The following is a 17975-nucleotide window of genomic DNA, read 5'->3' on the forward strand; positions in this document are numbered from 1 at the left end:
ATCACCAAACTCCGATGATTTCACGTGACGGAGCAGCTCTAATGGAAGGATTATTGTCTCTGCTCGCCTACCCGTCTGGATGACAAAAATTACAAACGTTTCTTTAATAAATCATGAAGAAACAGAGTTTTCATTCATAATGGAGAAAACAGAGGAACTTACTTGGCCAACAAGCGTCCTCATTAGGGTTTTCCGAAGCCTAGTGTCACTCTGTTCCGTCACTCTCATCTGTTGCCTCATGATTTCTGCGGAGGTTAACGGTCGTCGAGGTCGAGAAGGTGGCACAGTCAGAAACCCAGCCCCAGGGCTAATGTGTCCTGAACCACCTCCAGTGCTTCCATTATTACCAGGGGATGAAGGAGCTGACACGGCTCCCGCAACTGTTCCTACTGTCGACATTCGCCTAGACGGGGATCGTTTAAGCATCTTCAACCCTAACGCTCGTTTCACTCGGCTTGTTGGTGTTGTCACCACCTCCTTCCTGCCTAAAGATCCGAAGCCAGACCCGTTAGACGATCCAGATCCTCCTCCTCCTCCTCCTCCTCCTACTCCATCCCCTTGATGGTCACCACCATTGTGCTTCGAGTAGAACGTGAGAGCATTTCTACCTCCGAATCCAGGTGATGATCGACATGCCGCGAAAAAGATCTCATATGCGGTTTCACGGATCTCATCCCGATCAAGACCATCAAGCTTTCCAAATGGCCAGAGGAGATCAGTATCAGGACAAACCTCTAAGCCGGCCATTTCAGAAAAGGACTCCCTCCGAGAATGACGAACCATCACGGAGGGGAGGCAAGAAGGAAAATGAAAGATCAGACGAATTCGGGTTTAAGAATTTCAAATGCACGAGGAGAGAGAAGGAGTTCTTCGTTTTAATAAAGGAAAAAAAATGAGAGACAGAATGAAAGATAAACAGAGAGAATTGAGGAGATGAAGGACAACTTGGAAAAACCTAAACGACAGCAAGAAAAAATTGTGCAAAGGAAGAAGAGAGGATGTGAGTAAAATGAGGAGGACTCATAAAATTAACCATAATTAGCAAATCTCCTATTCCTAGTAACTTCCTCAAAGCCAAATCTATTGTTTTCTTAAGTTTTATGTGTATTCTCTCTTCCATGTAATACACAACCTTAAAGAAAGGAAGAAACAAACAAATTCCAGCCTCGGTTTGTTTACAACAGATTCCAGCATAAAACTTGTTACTCAACATACTGCAACATCCTGTTTTTGATCTGTCCCAAACAAAACAAAAAAAAAGAAAGAGACATAGGTCAACAATACTCAATATCCAATTATGCAGCACTTAATTACCAAGAGTTGTTTAATTGGACGTATGATCATCTCGGGATGAAATTGTTCCGAACTTCCAAGTATGGTCGACTATATTCAATCATGTGTTAATGTTAGGACAGAATCATTGATCAGTTCAATGACTCTCTTTTTATAACTTCGAGAAAAAAATGCAAATCTCACAACCTCATCATCCTCCTCCAGCAAATTCAGACTTATAATCGGCAAAAATGCTAAAATCGTAATTGGGTTTTGAAGAAAATGAATAACAAAGTAACAAGTCCGGAAAAATTAAACAGAGCAAAACCAATGACTCCGCCATCACCAACTAGCGAAGTTGTTCACATATGGCTCCGCCCAAAATAACCTGTTCCTCTAGTATTAGCTACCTTGGTTCAGAGACTATGACCACGACAGCCATTGCTCGGTAAACCAAATCTTCAAATTTTACTACTCGAAGAAAGCTAACCAAGAGTAAAAAAAACTAACCAAGAGTAAAAAGATTGAACTGAGAATTGTTGGGTCGACCCGAAGATCGATCCCTCCAAAAATAGGCGTATGCCACTTAGCGTGGAGAGCACACGGTATTCTTTAGTAAAAGGCGAAAGAATAGTTCGCTTTGTGCTCACCACATGGCTGCGTGATTTTTTAGTGAAGAGAGTGTAGTAGTCTATTTATATTAGAGTCTCCACTTCCCAACTATTTCAGCTTTCCGATGTGGGACTCTCAAACAACTGACCAAAAGAACCGACCCTCCTTTTGTTAAACTTTTCGTGGGCTTTCATGGGCCTAAAATATTTAGAACTTGGGCTCAAAACGCAATTGTCATCTTCTTCCTTCTTAAGCCGAGTGAAACCCTAGAAGTATATGCGTCACTATAAATTACACCGGAAACCCTAAAACCATAACTCCAGATATCTCTTCAAGACGTCAACAATGTCGAAGCGAGGTTCGTGCCTTTCCTCTTTATCTCAGTTATAATAGATCTGATAACGTCTTCAATTCATCATTTTGCATTGCTTTAATGGGTGTTGTTGTTATTTTGATCTTTGATTAGGGCGTGGAGGTACCTCTGGTAACAAATTCAGGATGTCACTCGGTCTTCCAGTGGCGGCGACGGTTAACTGCGCCGACAACACCGGTGCTAAGAACCTGTACATCATTTCCGTGAAGGGTATCAAAGGTCGTCTCAACCGTTTGCCTTCTGCTTGTGTGGGTGACATGGTGATGGCCACCGTCAAAAAGGGTAAGCCCGATCTCCGTAAAAAGGTGCTTCCTGCCGTGATTGTTAGGCAACGCAAACCATGGCGCCGAAAGGATGGTGTTTTCATGTACTTCGAAGGTCAGTTTACTTGCTTTGATTCAACCCTAGCTTAAATTTTGCATTTTTAAGATTCGTAGGTTCATATCAGGCTTAAGTCATGTATTCACCGAAACTTGTTAGAGGGTGTTTATACAGTTACAAGCATTGGTATAGTTATGTTGTGTTCTATCGTTACAGATACTTTAATGCTTCAACGCTTGAATCTGCTCCATTTGAACTCCAAATTTGTTTGTGTTCTAGTCTGCTGCGTCTTTGATGTAGTTATGACCATATTTTAGATTTAGATACTTGTATATTCCAGAATTGTGTCGTGTATGCATCGACACATTCAGAGGGTGTGTAAATACAAAACAATATCTGGTAGACCTAATGTGTTCTATCGTTACAGATACTTTTATGCTCAAACGCTTGCATCTACTCCATTTGAACTCTACATTCTCATTGTTTTGAATTGCTGTGTGCTACTGATTGATTCTGTGAATTTAGTCAGTTATGTAGCTTAATTAGTTGAGATTCACCAGGCTTAAGTCAAGTATCCACCGACACGTTTAGAGGGTGTTGATACGGTTACAAGTCTGGGAAACTAAAATTGTGTCTTTCGTTACAGATGCTTTATTGCATGAACGCTTGCATCTGCTCCATATGGACTCTACACATTTACTCAATATGATCATTATTTGTTTCCCATTTGTAATCGTGTATATATTCAAGTACTGATTTAGTGATCTGTTCCTCTGTTTTACAGATAATGCTGGAGTCATCGTCAACCCCAAGGGAGAAATGAAAGGGTCTGCAATCACTGGTCCTATCGGGAAAGAGTGTGCTGATCTCTGGCCAAGGATCGCTAGTGCTGCCAATGCCATTGTCTGAAGATTAGATCAGTCAGTTGCTTGCATTTGATGATCTGTCTAAATACAAATTTGAGAATTTTGGTAGCAATATATTTTTATTTCCTGACGATATGTATTGACTTTGAAATGTTTGGTTATTTAGACATTTTTCCTCAGTGTCTCCATTTCTGATATTAACATCGTATAGAAAATATGAAAACGCTAAACTTATTATTACTATAGAAGCTGTTTATAGATGCTTCGGTCGCTGGTTCTGCCTATGTATGAATGCCAAAGCAATTGAAAATGTTTGCAAACTAGATAGATTCGCGTCGAATTGAACTAAGTAGAGACCTCCGTGAACATTCACAATCTTTAATCCAATAGTTTCATGCTTGGATCCCTGAAACAATTCCAAAAGATAGCCAAATTAGCTAACCTCAAGTGTTTTGTATTAGATTTGAATCATTTGGTATGTTAAGTTAAGAGGATTTCTGATACCAGTCAGAGCTATTAGATGTGAATGGTTACCTCAGTGAGAAGATCGAATTGGTCTTTTCGTGGTTGGCCATTAAGATGGGTCAAGGAACAACCCAAGTCCCATCCTCCACAGTCACAGTTTCCTTGAGATTTCCATCTCTGTATCAAGCTCAAGGGTTCACCTTCAGGTCCTCCATGAACCCCTAAAGGAATCACAACATCCATACTTGTGACAGATGTCAAAGTTTCAGTCTCAGTAGCATCATTTGATTGAACCATCGGCGGCGTTTTCTTCAAGAAATTCAATCCCCAGCCTCCAATCTCTTCTCTGACCGTCTCTTGTTTCACAACAACAGCTAATGTTTCATGATTTGTTGGAAGGTTGTGTTCCAAAAGATTCACCTGCTCAACATGAAAGCTTGATTCTTCTTTAAATGGCTGATCCCAAGAACACAAATCAGGTATAAAACTTGTTCTGCTCAATCTTGAGGTACCTCTAGTTTTCTTGACTACTTTTTTAGTTAATCCTCTGTTTGTCCCGTTACTCGGTATCTGATCATTGCTACTAACCAAAACAAACTCTCTCTCTATAACTCTCTCCGTAGACAAGGTGGATACTTTTATTCTACCAACTAGATGTGGTGAGGATGATGATTCTCCTCTTTGTAGGTAGATCATATAAACACTTTGGTCTTCTACATAGCTTGCCACATAAACATCTTTCTGATTCTCCAATTTGAAAACAAAATGAGGCGTTCCATTGGCTCTAATTGTGAACTGAAGGCTTCCCTCGGTATAGTTTGACAAGAATGACGTTTTGCTTGATAAGGGGATTACCTTTTTATGAATCTTTTCGGATTCAGTCTCATAGTTTTCTCCTACTTTGCTTGATAAATGACTTGGAGAACTAGAGAGCTCACATGATGATACTTTGGGACTGCTTAACCATTTTCCGATGCACAAAACCGACAAAGGATGTGCATCTTTCTGTCTAAACAAGTTCCTTGATGGATTCACATCATTTCCCACATTCAACAATGAATGGTTTTGAGCATCACCCACCATCTCTATTGTCGAATCCGAGATAAACTCCAGTTTTTAAGCTGAACGGTATCTGAAAGACAAACAAAATATATAGACAAGGATGAGAAACAAAAAAGATTTGGACAGGATGAGAAACTTTTCTTGTGTAAGGACATATTCTTATCTAAACTAGTATTACATTTTCAAAACCAAATGAATCCAAGATTGGAAACAAACTTCCAAACACACAAAATACAAAGATTTGAAAACTATAAAACAGAATTTGAAACCCAAAGCCACAAAGCTTGATTTGGTAAAAAAGCTGAGAGTTATGGGTTATTAAGCTTTTTCACTGAAACCAAAAACCTTACAAAAATGACAAATCAAAGATTCTCAGTTTCATGCATTGATCATATTTTGATACATCTTCAAGCTCAAATGGCAATTAAGCACACATTAAAAAAAAAAAAAAAACTAACGTTACTCATTACAAAGCTTTTTCTTTTACCTGGATTAAAACTGGATCAACGAAATAATTTTCGAATCTCCTTGTGGGTTATTTGATCTTTCTTTCGACTGCCTCACCAAATTTAAAATCATAAACTAGTGTTTCCCTCTTTTCTTAAGGAATCAAATGAGTAACAAGAAAGTGGGCAAAGCTTGGAAGCAACAAATATGAGAAATGGTGATCAAAGGAAATGTGTACTGTGCATATATAACCTAACGCGTTGTATCCACTTTTTTATATCATTCTGATGTTTTCAGTCTTCCACTTAAGTCTTGTTTTCACAACTTTTGGTTAATTGGCTTTTAGTGGGAGGTGCGTGTGTGTTCGTTCGGTGGATTTAAACAACACACTCATGTCACTATCTCTTCACTTCTTTATTTATTTTTAATTTTGACCTCAGTTTTTGCATTATTTCAAGGTGCGGTCAACATGTTAAAAATATATTAGTACTAGTTATTATATATAAGAATTCCTCCGTCGAATTCGTGTGTAATTTTCTTTTTTACTTTTAATAAATCAAGGAGGCAATTGCCTCCTGTTTGGCACCAAAAAAAAAAATTATTATATATAAGAATTTATTTATATAATTGGTGGTCATAAAAAAATAAAAATAAAAAACGCCGTAAAAAATATATGATTAGTGGAAATAATGTAATATCATGTTAATTAAAACGATAACAGCAAATTGGTAAACCAAGTTATCTAATTTCTAATTAATTAATTCGTCTGCTAAAATTGTATACTTAGCTCAAATGGGGTATTACTTAATCAGGCTCATGACCATCACAAAAAACACGTAAAAACATGTCTACTTGAATCAAAGATTTAGAGGTAGATATATCTAGAATAATTTGTCCACTTTCTAATGAAAAATATTTTCCTGAAATGATGATAAAATACGATTAAGTTGACCCATACGAATCGCCGACTCCAGTTCAACCTTAATTAATTTTTTGATTTTTAGTATTTAAAACGAACAAATAGGTACTGAGTATTAATCGTCGTAATATAAAACCCCCAGAGAAAGAAAAAAAGATATTTTTAGACTGTAAGGTGGAAAACTTAAAAGCTACTCGTTTGTGCATCATCTGAATTCTCTGCATGTATCTTATACTATTTTGTATTTATGCATTTTCTGTTTGCAAACTAGTAACAAAAAGGTTCTAATTAAATACGGAAAATAAATTGATATGTTGTTTATTATTATCAACATCATATTTCTGTTACGAGTTTATTGTCAATACTTTGTTCGTAGACAAAACAATATAAAAAATGCATCAAAATAGAAATTTCTAACATGCCGTAACTTTAGGGATGGGTCATGATAACATACGTACATTCTTTTAAATATAACTTCTCGAAACTATTATTTATATTTTATAAAAATATAAAAACTTTTCACTAAATTATATACCCTTCAGTTTATAATTTTTTTTGGTTATAATCACAATTATCTGGATTTGTTGTTATAGTATATGCATATACTATAACAACATGTTCAATCAACAAATTCAAAACGTGAATCGTAAACCGTTAATTGTTTCACTGAAAAGCAAAACAAGAAAAGAAACAACTTAAGTTGTCTTGTCATTATAATCCAATAGTTCTAATAATTAAAATTTTGAAAATGTCTGACGACGAAATTAGGAATCTATAAACCAACCAACAAAAAATGACAAAAGTATATTATTGTCGTTGGACCTTGGGCGTGAGATTGGATCGAGGCACTCTTGCTCGACCTTTTTGTTGTTTCTTGATGATCAGTATTATCTATGCATTTTAAAATTCAAAATGCCAAGCACGCTAGATATATTCTTTTACTTCAATTATTTCACTAAATTTTAATCTAATTTTTTTTATCTAAGAAGTGTATTGGTAAATTAAGAGAAATGATAAAAGAAAATAACAACTACTTATAAATATGTTCAAATGATTCTTATTATTATACAACACCCATCAAATACACATCATAAATATCATACCACATACTATATAATATATCTACAAAATTTTTGTAATGTTCTATGTAACATAAACAACCCCTCTCCCTCAACTACGATTTTATTCATAATTACCTGCCTAAACCCATTATTCATCTCTCTTCTTCCTTATGTTCTAATTATTCGACAAACCATGAGTAATGGACAAAAAAATTAATGTACTAATAAATATACAAATAGACCTCTATAATCAATACTATTTTCTTTTTTGGTTTGGCTGTAACTTATAATAAGCACATGCATGTAATGAGTACTCTAACTCAAATCCAAGACTGGATTGGATAACTGCACTTGAAAGAGTTCACACCACTTATGTGTGAAAATATGTCCGAAGAATCAACTAATTGTTCTTCTTCCTTTACCCCCACCTGCACAAATCAAAACCTCGTTTTTAATATGGTTTTCAAGACTAAACAAAAATAAACTCATAACCGGACTAGTATTTTTACATCATCATCGTCTTCTTCATGATGGCCTGAACAAGCTTGTCTATTTGGTTCACCAAATTCATCATTTTTTGCAAATCTTCCTCTAACTCTTGGACGACTATCTGCCAATGTCTTCCTACATGCATACTACAAAACGAAACAGTACCAAAAAGAAAAAAAAATTGAATAGATCGGTATATGTACAAACCAATGGTTAAATCCCGGTTATGATGGTTAAGCACAAAGGGACCTTAATTTTCTTGCTGAAGTTTCTCTCGTTTCTCTTCTTCATGTACCTATGAATCTTCTCTTTCCTCTGCTCCGCGGAGAGTTTCCCGACTTTGTTGAAATTCGGATCGTCTAAACCGGTTATCTCCGTCCCTAACTGCGGAAGAACCGGCGGTGCCACCATTTGGTCCTGGTTCTCTCCACCGTCAAGTCCCTATTCAAAACAAAACCCCATAACCGGTTCGTATCAGACCGGTTTACTAAACCTTTTTAATTAGGCACTTAACAAGATTAAGAAACAAGTTTATACCTGGAGAGGATGATCTCCTGGATTGAAGATGGGTTTGATTGGATCTGGACAGAACATTCCACCATTATCAGCCTGGATTTCCATCAATTGGTCATGTGATGGTTTAAAATCAGAACCGAGATGGATACTACCAGAGTAAAATCCAGATCCTAAACCAGTGCTCATCATATTCCCGGTTACGGCCATGTAAGCTGGTAAACCGGAATTACCCAAAAAAGAGCACGTAGGAGAAGAAGGGTTTATGGAGCCAAGATTGTAACTTGGGACAGAAGAAAGACAATCTTCTTCGAAAGCTGATAAAGGCGGAGGCAGAAGTTCACCGGAGGAGGAAGAGTAGAGAGTATTCGGAGGCTGGTGAAGTTGAATCCCGGTGAAATCAAACTGCTCTTGGATTTGATCGGAGACTGGGAACTGGATGGATGAAGAGAAGTCGATTGAAGCTGTGATATCGTTATCGAAATCGTCTTGTGAGTCAAATATGATGGATAAATCGGCGTTGTCGTTCTTGTCTTCGTGGTCTTGATTCGAACCACTGTTGGATTTGTCAGGAAAGTTGTTGCTTTTGTTTTCGACATAGCCGCAACCGTTTGAAGCAGAGGTCACTTCAGAAGTTTGATTGAAGGTTTCTTGAAATAATTGTGAATCGCAAAAATCAAAGATTTGTGCGGTGAGAGGGCTTGTGATCTCATCCTACAAAATAGCAACAACAGTAAATATAATATCGAATTAGCTGAAAATAAAAGAAGTAAATAATTATACAAGCAATTTTTTTTTTTTTGGACATACTTTGAAGGCTTGCATAAAAAGCACTTGTTAAGAATTTCTTGCAAAACAAGAAACTCGGATAACCTAAAGGTTAATTAGTTTTAGTTTAATACAGTGCTCGTTTAAAGATAACTACACATTTATACTATCAGATCTTGTTCGTTCTATGTGGTTTTCATCAATACAGAATCTATAGAAGAAATTGACGATAAGGAGGGAGAGTTTCCATATCAGGAAAGTTTTTGGATTCTAGTGTTTCTTTAGAACCAAAACATTGCCTAAATATAACCAACATCTGATTTCTTTAACAGCAACAAATAAAGGCCTAGATAAGAGCAAGAATCATTATTTTCTTGATACACTAATTAATATATTTCTAATAGAAATTCATATGATTATATTTCAACATATAAATAAAGAAAAATATGTAATTAATAATTAATTATTAAAAAGTTCAAATTATATTTACTTAAGAAAGAGATGTAGCATCTTTTGAATTCTGAAAAACTGTTTTATTCTATTTATGTCTTGTGATGATTTGTGGTTGGCTAGCTATCCAAGAAGGTACAATGAACACCGTACAAAAGAGTTTAGAACTAAAAAGTTTGCTTTACAAATTATCGTTTCAGACGTTTGGAAGATGAAGTGATGAACTGAGTTCTAAAAGAACAAGAAACGACAGAAAAGTAAGTAAAAGGAATGAAGCAATTTGACAAAAGATACACCCGAATAACTAAGAACTTAATTCAAGAAAACGATGTTACCTACAAAAAAAATCAATTTTAGAAACATTGGGCTAAATTGCATAGAAATAAATTTGACTTTTCATATAAGAAAGTTTAAAGAGCGTTTGGATGTACATGCAAAGTTTTCAGAAAAAAGCTTTTTTCCAATCATATGAGAAAACCAATGTTGATAGAGAAAAGAAAACACCAAAAAAGAATTGAAGGGCTTAAAAGAGATTCAAGAACAAACAATTAGCATTGCACGAATTAGAAAAGAACTCAAAAGTGATGGACATGAGATTAATTTACGTACCATCGAGAGCTGCTCGTGAGACGAAACGACGTCCTGCGACATGTTTATGTGTTATGTGTTCTTTATGGCCTCCAACGTGAAAATGTTTCCTGGAAAAGATCGAGAGTGAAAATTTCCCAGGAAGAGAGGCTTCTTGAATGTGGTACCAAAGGAGTGATGGTCTGAACAAGAAAATCTACAGAATTAAAATACTGGAACGAACAAGAAATAACGATTAACACCAAAAAAGTTTGTTGTTTACGACAGAGAAGAAAAGAGATTTCTTACAGCTTTCTGGAGAAAACTAAGTTAGGGAGGTTATTAATTATGGAAGTTATCGTAACCAATTTATATATGTATATATATATATACTTTTGGTTAAATTGTGTATCTATCTATCTATACGTATATGTATATGTTAAATGTAGTGAAGGAGTTCCTTGAGAAAAATGCCAGCGTGGCAATTGACGTTAAACGCGCTAGTCCTAGAGTTTCTTATTCTCGTGACGTGGCGTGTAATGATTGGTAACGCGTGTATAATTTGAGTTGACGTGGAGACATTGGTCCACACACCTTAAGTGATGACTTAGTTGACCGGTAAAAAGGAGTTTGACCCATATTCTTTTTTCTCGCGCGATAATTTTTCTTTTTCTTTTTGGACTTTCTGACTTCAAAGTACTAAAATTAAGTCTTCTATTAATAGAGTTAGCTTTTCTATTTTATTTTTAGCACTTTTTTTTTTCTAAATTTTTACTTGGCTCCTTTTTTTTTTTTAGTGCTGGTAAGAAGTGGCAAAGAACAAAAGAAAGAAAATAAAGAGACCAGGTCAGTGAAAAGTTGGATAAAAAAATTAAAAGAGAAAGAGTTTGTACAAAGTCAAATTTATTTCTTTCATGCAAATTTTCAGGAAAAAAAACGTTACGTGATGCTTAGTTAAATTCGATCACTACAACTTACTTTCATATGAAAATGTTTTCCTTTGGATAAAAATTCTGTGACAGTGATATAGTTTTAGGCTTTTAGCATACCATACTTCGAGTTGTCGTTTTCTTATATTGTTCTTCTTCTTACAACCATAACCAAATTAATGAACTGATCATACTAAATGAAAAAGATACGTTTATAGATCGGCAGGAATATGTATATAGATAAACATAAATAGGACTAGCTATCGCTCAGTTAAAATTTAAAACCTTCAAAGTTCAAAATATCCCCTCACTTCAACACTTAGAAAACTTATAAATTTTATAGACTATTACGCAGTAATTACTTATACGGCGATATTTTTGTTTGTTCTCATTTAGCTGTTTTGTTTTGGTCATGGTTGGGACATGGCTTGTCAACATTCTATTTGGTCCCCAACTCTGTGAAGCATTTGAAATCATTGCCCTGAGTATCCAGGTTTTCTTTTTCCCTGATATTTAACCATAATAGTATAATACGATTCCACCAAAATTATGTTGTTTAACAATAAATATACATATACTAATTAATATATATCATATAGTACAAAATACAATATACGTATCACCACTCAGGTATTTGTTTTTTTCTTGTTGGTATATCTGTTATAAAATAATTAAATAAACATGCTCATATATACGAATACGATTCAAGAATTAGAGATATTAATGAAGAGATAATTTAATGAGTAAATAATTGATTTATCACGAGAAAGAAAAAATAGCAACTTGTTGGTAAAAGGAAAAAAAAGAAACAGCTTGAGATCAAAGCTGATATGATGAATCGATACTTTTTTACAAGGAAGCTATATATAGGAAGAGGAGCATCTTCGGCAAAAAGCTTCCAGTGCAGTGTTGCACACGTATCGTGTAATTCCCCAAGAGAATGAACTATATAGACCGTTTATTAATGGGCTACATAAAAAAGCCCAATTATTCATATCTCATGTTAAATGTAAAAAGGCCCAAACTTTAATAGCAAGAGAACTCTAATTTTTTTTGTCTTCAGCTTAAACAACTTTTTTGCCTTCTCTCTCTCTTTCCGGCTGCATCCTCTACCTTCTCCAGGCTTCTGCGATTTTGTTTAGAAGCGCCGGACCAGCAGAGTAGTTTAAACCCTAGTCCAGTCTCTTAAAGGGATTCGCCGATTAGTCTTCTAGTTGCTGCGTATACTTCTTCTTCTTCATTTATACTTAGAAGATGAATTGTGCAAGTAAGCCACTCTTTCTTCTCTATTTGCCGATTTAGGGTTTTTATTTTGCTTGGTCTCTGTTGGTAACACTGTTGGTCTTTTTTATTCCGTACAGTTTCCGGCGAAGTTCCGGAAGAGCCTGTGGTTTCGAAGAAATCGGGTCTCCTCTACGAGAAGCGGCTTATCGAGAGGCATATTTCGGTAAGTATGCTCTTTGCTTTTTCTCAGTTTGTTCGACTCCTGTTTAGGGTTTTCTGCTCTTCATCATCTTGTACCTCTGTATTTGCTTTAGATGCTTTCTTAGTGTAGAAGTTCTGGAACTAGTGTGCTCCTTATGCACGATTTCTAAAATTTTGCCTGGTTATATTTCAGATTTGTCAATGCATCTGGTTTATATTCTTGTAATGTTGATAATGTATCTCCGGTTCCGAAGATGAGAGCATTCCTGTGTATACGTCCGTGATAATTTGTAGATTGCTTGTGTACCTTGTAGGATTATGGGAAATGCCCGGTTACTGGTGAACCACATACCCTTGAGGACATTGTTCCCATCAAAACTGGCAAGGTAATGCAACCGCTGGAATTATTTCTCACAGAGCACTGTCTGTAGAAACTTATTTAAAGCCTGATTCGTTCTCCGGGACCATTTCTCAGATCGTAAAACCGAAAGCATTACACGCAGCTAGCATCCCTGGATTGCTTGGAGCGTTCCAGACTGTAAGTTTTTATCTTGTTTTCACCTATACCTTCTTTTTCCGTTTTGTCTATTAAGGAATATATAAAGCTATACGGTTCAATGAACTTATGGTCTACATGGCTATTTGAGATTGCAATCTACTCTTTACATTGAATTGTATGTTCATTTATCATAGCAGATTGCAAACAAAACTGTTCACCGGTTATGTTGACTTAGGCAAAATAAATGCATAAAAAGTTTATCCATTTGTTGTGCTTGTAGGAATGGGATAGTTTGATACTTTCAAATTTTTCGCTGGAACAACAACTGCATACTGCAAGGCAAGAGCTAAGTCATGCTTTGTATCAGGTAATTATGGTTTAGTGTATCTGCCACTACCTTATCAGACTTCATGAATTACATAAATCTACTACGTACTCTAGTTTTCTTATTTCTGCTAGTGATAACGGTGATTGATGGATTTTTTGGGGGTAAAATTTTCCTCCTGTTTGCAGCACGATGCTGCTTGCCGTGTGATTGCTAGGCTTAAAAACGAAAGAGACGAATCACGCCAGTTGCTCGCTGAGGCTGAAAGGCAGTTACCTGCAGTCCCCGAAGTTTCTACAGCGAATGCTGCTCTTAGTAATGGCAAAAGAGGTATGCTTGCACATTTGCTTCTCAAATTAAGTTGGCTATGTGGTCATATCTCTTGTAACAAGTTTGTTTTATCGTTGCAATATAGCTATGGATGATGGTGAACAGGGGCCTGATGCAAAGAAAATGCGTCTTGGAATTTCGGCTGAAGTTATCACAGAACTGACAGATTGTAATGCTGCTCTTTCTCAGCAACGTAAAAAGAGACAGGTAACGCATACAGCTGCACATTTATCAGTATATTAGTTGGAAAATAGAAGGCAAGAGAGAACATGCTAGCTATACATATACATACACATACATTATTATCTGTACCATACAAGGAGGATATCTGTATTTTTGGAGTTTAATTGGATTTGCGTGTGGTTCTTCTGTCTTAATAATATCTCCTCATTGGTTCTCTAGATCCCTAAAACATTGGCTTCAATTGATGCTCTGGAGAAGTTCACCCAACTCTCAAGCCACCCACTTCACAAGACCAACAAACCTGGCATTTTTTCAATGGACATCCTACATTCTAAGGTTTGACATCTGGAACTTCTCAATTTTTCATTCATCATCACTTTGTGTAGTTTTTGTCTGTTCTGGGAAGTCACTGCATTAATAGTCAAAGTGACATGCTTACTTGTGCGCTTTCATTAATTTGTACTCTCGTGAATCCCTAGTTGGATGCTTATCAATGTTATTCTTGGGAAAAGAAAAAAGTTAGCGTAAAAAGTATACAATTGTCTCTATTTTCATACTAAACAGTGCTTCGTTCGTATTGATTCATTTCATTAGTTTATTATTCAATACCTTTTGTTTGCGCAGATTCCTGTATCTGTTCTTCATAATATTAATATTCTTAATTTCCTTTTATATGTGGTAACCAGGATATCATTGCTACAGGAGGAATTGATACAACTGCCGTTCTCTTTGATCGTCCTTCAGGACAAATTTTATCAACGTTGACTGGTCATTCAAAGAAGGTCTGTCTTTTGCCGTAGTCTTTTTTTTTTTTCTTATAACTTTTCTTTAGTTGGTTTGTGCTTGACATGCATTGTTCCTTTTGCAGGTTACAAGCATTAAGTTTGTTGGTGACGCTGATCTTGTGTTGACTGCTTCATCAGACAAGGTAAGTCATTATTATTATATGTAGTACGTGTACATAATCTATGTAGGAGTTTCTTATCCTTTGAGTATTGCATGATTTTAATGAGTAGTACTAGCCACTAGGAGATTAACTTGTCATTTAACAGCCGCAAATCAGTTGACTTACATGATCGATTGATTAGTTTGGTGTTTTGACACTCTGCAGACAGTCCGTATCTGGGGAAGTTCTGAGGATGGGAACTATTCATGTAGACATACATTAAAAGATCACTCTGCAGAGGTTAGGATGTAACTGAAGAACTTCTACAGGTCTCATACAGTTTTTCCTTTTATTCATATTTGTTCTGTTTAATGTAAAAGCAATGATGTGGTTTTCAGGTGCGAGCTGTAACTGTCCACGCAACGAATAAATACTTTGTGTCGGCATCTCTTGACAGTACATGGTGCTTTTATGATCTGTCCTCCGGTTTATGCCTTGCTCAGGTCCCCAACATTTTCATCCACAAGCAACTACTGATACCTGTTTTCCAGTTTCAGCTTTTCTTTGTTTAATGTGAACATAACCATGCTTATAGAGCATGTGCAAAAGATTCGTTAAACATTACCTTTATTGGTAATGCGAAATAAGACTCGTTAAAATAAATGTTTTTGTCAGTGCGTCTTTCTCATTATTGTTGTTGTCATTCAGGTGACAGATGGTTCCGATGAGGTGGATTACACGGCTGCTGCTTTTCATCCCGATGGTCTCATTCTTGGAACTGGTACCGCTCAGTCTATTGTTAAGATTTGGGATGTAAAAAGTCAGGTAAAATCTCTCTGACCTTCCTCGATCATCAAACTGCTCTCACTTGTAAGTTGGTTCTCACTTCACTTTCATCTAATATGTGTCTTTTGATAGGCAAATGTGGCAAAGTTTGGTGGACACACTGGGGCAATCACCTCTGTGTCATTCTCTGAGAACGGTTATTTCCTTGCGGTTAGTACTTTGACCAAAGTTAAGTAGAAAGAAGGATATCACCCAGTTTCCTTTTGACTGAGCACTATTTCTATTATTTTTCAATTTTACAGACTGCTGCACTAGATGGTGTTAGGTTGTGGGACTTGCGCAAGTTAAAGAACTTCCGAACATTTGACTTTCCAGATGCAAACTCGGGTATTCAACTATCTGAGCACTCTAGTAATCCTTTTTGCTGATTAGTTTTTCATTTACTAAGACCTGAATGAAATTTTTTGTGCAGTGGAGTTCGACCACAGTGGATCTTATCTTGGCATTGCTGCTTCAGATATAAGGTGAGGTCTACTTTGATACACACAATGTAGGGAATTATTTAAGTTAGGGGCCAACTTTGATAACGAGATATTCAACAAATAGTTGTGCAAACTCAAAGAACCTGCTATCACCAAAAATGCACTTTGGATATATGGATTTGTTTCTTTTGCAGATCATCTAATAAAAATTTTGTGTTTTAATGTTGTAGAGTATTCCAAACAGCTAGTGTAAAAGCAGAATGGAACCCAATCAAGACTCTTCCCGATCTGTCCGGTACAGGTAAATGCTTTATGATTAAGCTTTTGAGGTCACTGCTCTTCCTTTTTTTTTTTTTTTGAGTCTGTTATGCTAATATTGTAAATCCATGAATTTGCAGGTAAAGCAACATGTGTTAAGTTTGGACCCGACTCCAAATACATAGCAGTCGCTTCAATGGACCGTAATCTGAGGATATTTGGTTTACCTGGCGATGACAATACCGAAGATTCTGCACAAGATTCATGAAGAGATTTTTAAGTCCCATCATCAAGAGTAGCTAAATCCTCAATCTTTTCGATTTTTGTTGTATCTTTACAGTTCTGTTTGGTAGCTTTTTGATGGTCCTTTCACAATCACATACACATGAGCTCTCCCTTTCTTTCTCAATCTACAACTTCAAGTCCGAAGTTTCTCGTAACATCATTACTTTAAGTATCTGCAATTCTTCACCTTTCTATCTTTAGTCTGAAAGAGTTCATATTAAGCATTTTATGTTTCAGAGAAAGTTAGCTGCTCACACTATACGCGGTAAGAGTAAATCTGTTGGACCTAAACCGGTAAGAGTTAAACACTTCGTAAGACAATGAAATGAAGACAAAAGAAAGTGATTGGTGGTCATAGAAACTAGAAAACCCTGAGATAGACAGAGATTTTGACTGTACTCTCTGGTCAAAAAACACACTTCACAATCTTCCCATTCCCCACACCAATCTTAGATTCCTTTTCACTTCCTCCAACTCTTTCTCTCTCTGGCCTTTTTAGTTTTCCATTTATAGCCCATCTTTTCTAATTCCGTTATTAGTTAAATTTCGTAAACATGTTTTGGTATCAGCAGCTATCAAGTGAAAGAAAAGTTTGTATCTTTCTCTACCCAATTTCCAAAGTAACACAACAACCACTAAACCATACTGTAACACAAAGTAAGTCAATGAGAAATTGACACTTTAGATTAGATTAGAGATAAATTTACTTTGAATTAGATTCAAAGGCCACTAGTATGTGGTAAAAAGGAGGCTAAAGAAAATAAATAAACACATATCTAAAGCTTTCAATCAATAAATTATTAATTTTGTTTGCTGCAGTAAATCAAACATTTGTACAGTTTCAGAACTGAATGGCTGGAAATGAGACTCTCTCACTCACTCTTTCTCTCTCTTCTAATACCCCCTCACATGTCTTAGAGAGAGATAAAGAGTGGTCATCCAAAGCCAAAGCCAAAAAAACAAGAACCCAGAAACCTAGAAGACAGAAACAAAAAACATAAAAGCTTTACTGAGCCACCAAGCAACCAATTACATAAACTCAAAAACCCATAAAACCAAAAAAATCCCACAAAGATTCGATCTTTCATACATCTCTACAAAATGAGAGAGCCAATGGTTTGATTTTTCCAACAATCTTGCTTTCAAGAAACACTCCCCCCACCTAAGTAAAAAAAAAGAAAGAAACCAAAAGAGTCCACCACACACACAAACATGGGTCTTTCAATCTCATTCATCAGCACCATCTTGATGATGTGTCTACTGCTTCCAGATCTCAATGTCGTCGTAGTAGAATCTGCAACAACGGAATACACAACCTTAATCTACAAAGGATGTGCAAAACAGGAATTCTCAGATCCATCTGGTTTATACTCACAAGCACTCTCTGCTATGTTCGGCTCAC

At 36.1% G+C, this 17975-nt stretch overlaps 6 protein-coding genes across 6 annotated transcripts in view; 3 read left to right on the plus strand and 3 right to left on the minus strand.

Annotated features, from left to right (window-relative positions):
* Positions 1-1926, minus strand: part of LOC104762277 — a 13158-nt gene extending 11232 nt beyond the window's left edge. Inside the window, exons 1-4 of the mRNA XM_019239439.1 lie at positions 1783-1926; positions 956-1235; positions 163-868; positions 6-75 (exon numbers count right to left, since the gene is read on the minus strand). Of these exons, the coding sequence (XP_019094984.1) occupies positions 6-75; positions 163-783 (691 nt within the window). The 5' untranslated portion in view covers positions 784-868; positions 956-1235; positions 1783-1926. The remainder of the gene's footprint in view (positions 1-5; positions 76-162; positions 869-955; positions 1236-1782) is intronic.
* Positions 2133-3623, plus strand: LOC104762296 (60S ribosomal protein L23). Its single transcript, XM_010485561.2, has 3 exons — positions 2133-2242; positions 2351-2635; positions 3363-3623. Exons 1-3 carry the CDS (start codon positions 2230-2232, stop codon positions 3485-3487), a joined length of 423 nt encoding a protein of 140 aa, XP_010483863.1. The 5' UTR covers positions 2133-2229; the 3' UTR covers positions 3488-3623.
* LOC104762286 lies at positions 3589-5743 on the minus strand. Its single transcript, XM_010485552.2, has 3 exons — positions 5459-5743; positions 3979-5041; positions 3589-3850 (listed from the first exon to the last, which is right to left on the minus strand). The coding sequence occupies exons 2-3, from the start codon at positions 4990-4992 to the stop codon at positions 3698-3700; spliced, it is 1167 nt and encodes a 388-aa protein (XP_010483854.1). The 5' UTR covers positions 4993-5041; positions 5459-5743; the 3' UTR covers positions 3589-3697.
* On the minus strand, positions 7416-10269 carry LOC104762306. Its single transcript, XM_019239442.1, has 5 exons — positions 10228-10269; positions 8425-9114; positions 8137-8328; positions 7908-8033; positions 7416-7826 (listed from the first exon to the last, which is right to left on the minus strand). Exons 1-5 carry the CDS (start codon positions 10267-10269, stop codon positions 7719-7721), a joined length of 1158 nt encoding a protein of 385 aa, XP_019094987.1. The 3' UTR covers positions 7416-7718.
* Positions 12176-16771, plus strand: LOC104762319 (pre-mRNA-processing factor 19 homolog 1). Its single transcript, XM_010485591.2, has 18 exons — positions 12176-12381; positions 12476-12561; positions 12854-12925; positions 13015-13077; positions 13319-13405; positions 13552-13693; positions 13779-13900; positions 14096-14212; positions 14563-14658; positions 14745-14804; positions 14988-15062; positions 15161-15265; positions 15471-15587; positions 15681-15758; positions 15851-15935; positions 16021-16072; positions 16261-16331; positions 16429-16771. The coding sequence occupies exons 1-18, from the start codon at positions 12369-12371 to the stop codon at positions 16554-16556; spliced, it is 1569 nt and encodes a 522-aa protein (XP_010483893.1). The 5' UTR covers positions 12176-12368; the 3' UTR covers positions 16557-16771.
* The window catches only part of LOC104778557 (pre-mRNA-processing factor 19 homolog 1-like), a 1201-nt gene continuing 1011 nt past the window's right edge, over positions 17786-17975 (plus strand). Inside the window, exon 1 of the mRNA XM_010503011.2 lies at positions 17786-17964. Coding sequence (XP_010501313.1) covers positions 17786-17964 — 179 coding nt within the window. The remainder of the gene's footprint in view (positions 17965-17975) is intronic.

The sequence above is a fragment of the Camelina sativa genome, chromosome 3, assembly GCF_000633955.1.
Source record: "Camelina sativa cultivar DH55 chromosome 3, Cs, whole genome shotgun sequence".
Classification (NCBI taxonomy): domain Eukaryota; kingdom Viridiplantae; phylum Streptophyta; class Magnoliopsida; order Brassicales; family Brassicaceae; genus Camelina; species Camelina sativa.